This window comes from Myotis davidii, unplaced genomic scaffold, assembly GCF_000327345.1.
Source record: "Myotis davidii unplaced genomic scaffold, ASM32734v1 scaffold1915, whole genome shotgun sequence".
NCBI lineage: Eukaryota > Metazoa > Chordata > Mammalia > Chiroptera > Vespertilionidae > Myotis > Myotis davidii.
The window spans coordinates 763,519-765,104 of record NW_006286237.1 but is presented as its reverse complement, the minus strand read 5'-3'; the positions used below and the strand labels follow the sequence as shown (position 1 = coordinate 765,104).

At 58.5% G+C, this 1,586-nt stretch overlaps 1 protein-coding gene across 1 annotated transcript in view; it reads left to right on the top strand.

Annotated features, from left to right (window-relative positions):
* KDM5B (lysine (K)-specific demethylase 5B) overlaps nt 1-1,586 on the top strand; it is a 41,576-nt gene that overhangs the window by 34,033 nt on the left and 5,957 nt on the right. Inside the window, 2 exon segments of the mRNA XM_015559884.1 lie at nt 929-1,067; nt 1,221-1,442. Of these exon segments, the coding sequence (XP_015415370.1) occupies nt 929-1,067; nt 1,221-1,442 (361 nt within the window).

Below are 1,586 nucleotides of genomic sequence, written 5' to 3'. Positions count from 1 at the left end.
GCTGCTGCAGCTGTGCATGGGGATGCAGGGAGAAACCGCGGAGATTCTGGGGCTGGCTTGGAAGTTGGACAAAAGAAGGTTAATTTTTTTTCTGATTATGAAAGGAATCGTTCAAACAGACGTGCCTTTTCTAGCCTTTTTCTACATGATGCCGTCTTTGAGAGAGAAAATATTTACAAATAAGTGGGACTGTGGTTTCACTCAGGGCATGAGTGATATCCAAGGGGCCTTAGGAAGGTCCGAGCTCGTGCTGGGTCTGTGGCCTGAGGGGCCCGGCCGGGCGCGGGGCTGCCGCACAGGAGTCGCGAGCGCCTTGTCTGTCCTGAGCGTGCACTGGGCCCGGCAAACTGTCCGCCGTCCTGCCATCTGTCTGCGGGGTCCTTTGTCTGGTCGACAACATAAAGTACAAGAAATAGATAATCTAAGTCACAGACCTTCTTTGTGATCCTTACGTGGCGGTCGTCGGCAGCGTACAGGACTGTCACGCGGTGCTTTCGGCGTGTTGACGTCCTGGAGGATTTCTAAAGGTTTTGAATTGAATCTGCTGGGGGGATGCTGGCTGATAAAATGATACAGGCTTCAGGCACACAGTTCTACAAGTGTCTGCATATTGTGATGTCCTGGGTGATTGTAACTTTCTTAGTGAAACCGTGCATCGACACGTATGTAGTTCAGCACGAAGTACGACTGAGGAAGCTGCACGTGGAAGCGTGTGGCTGTACCCGCGGGAAACGGGGAGTAAGTGGAACTGAGGTGCTTTGCTGTGACGGAGATGCTCGTGCGTCTCAGGCGGCCGTCACACTGACGAACTGAGCACCTGGTGGTGGTGCCGTTTACGGAGTTTCCGTGGAGGTGCTTTGTCTCGTTTCTCTGGGAAACCCCATGAGAAGCGACGTGCAGACGCTCAGTGCTTGCTCCTCTCTGCCAGGCCCCGGCAGTCACTGACCAGCCTGGCCACGGCCGTGAAGGAGATGGAGGAGATCCCCGCCTACCTGCCCAGCGGGGCGGTTCTGAAGGACTCGGTGCAGAGAGCCAGGGACTGGCTGCAGGACGTGGAGGCCCTGCAGGTCGGTCAGACGGCCCGAGGGTGTCGGTGTGTCTGTTGAGAGCGAGACGGGAAGTCCGTGCAGGGACCATGCTGGGCTTCACTGCGCAGGCCCGTCGTCTGGGTGGCCCGGGCTTTCTCCCTTTTCTGAGTTGCTCTCTTTTTTCTCGGTCAGGCTGGAGGGCGTGTGCCCGTGTTGGACACGCTGGTGGAGCTGGTCACGCGAGGCCGCTGCATCCCCGTGCACCTGAGCCCCCTGCCACGGCTGGAGTCCCTCGTAGCGGAGGTCCAGGCCTGGAAGGAATGTGCTGCCAACACATTCTTGATGGAGAACTCCCCGTACTCCCTCCTGGAGGTAAGGGCAGTGGCCGCAGGCAGCCCCTCGGTTCCCAAACAGGCACCACGGACCCGTCTGTGCTGCACGCGCTGCTGTTCAGTAGAGCAGGGAGCGCCTCCTGAGCTTGGAGCGATGGCAGGGCCCAGTGTTGGTGGCGTCGGGAGGAGGGTGCTCGGTGTCTGGGGAGGGAAGGGCTCTTTCTCT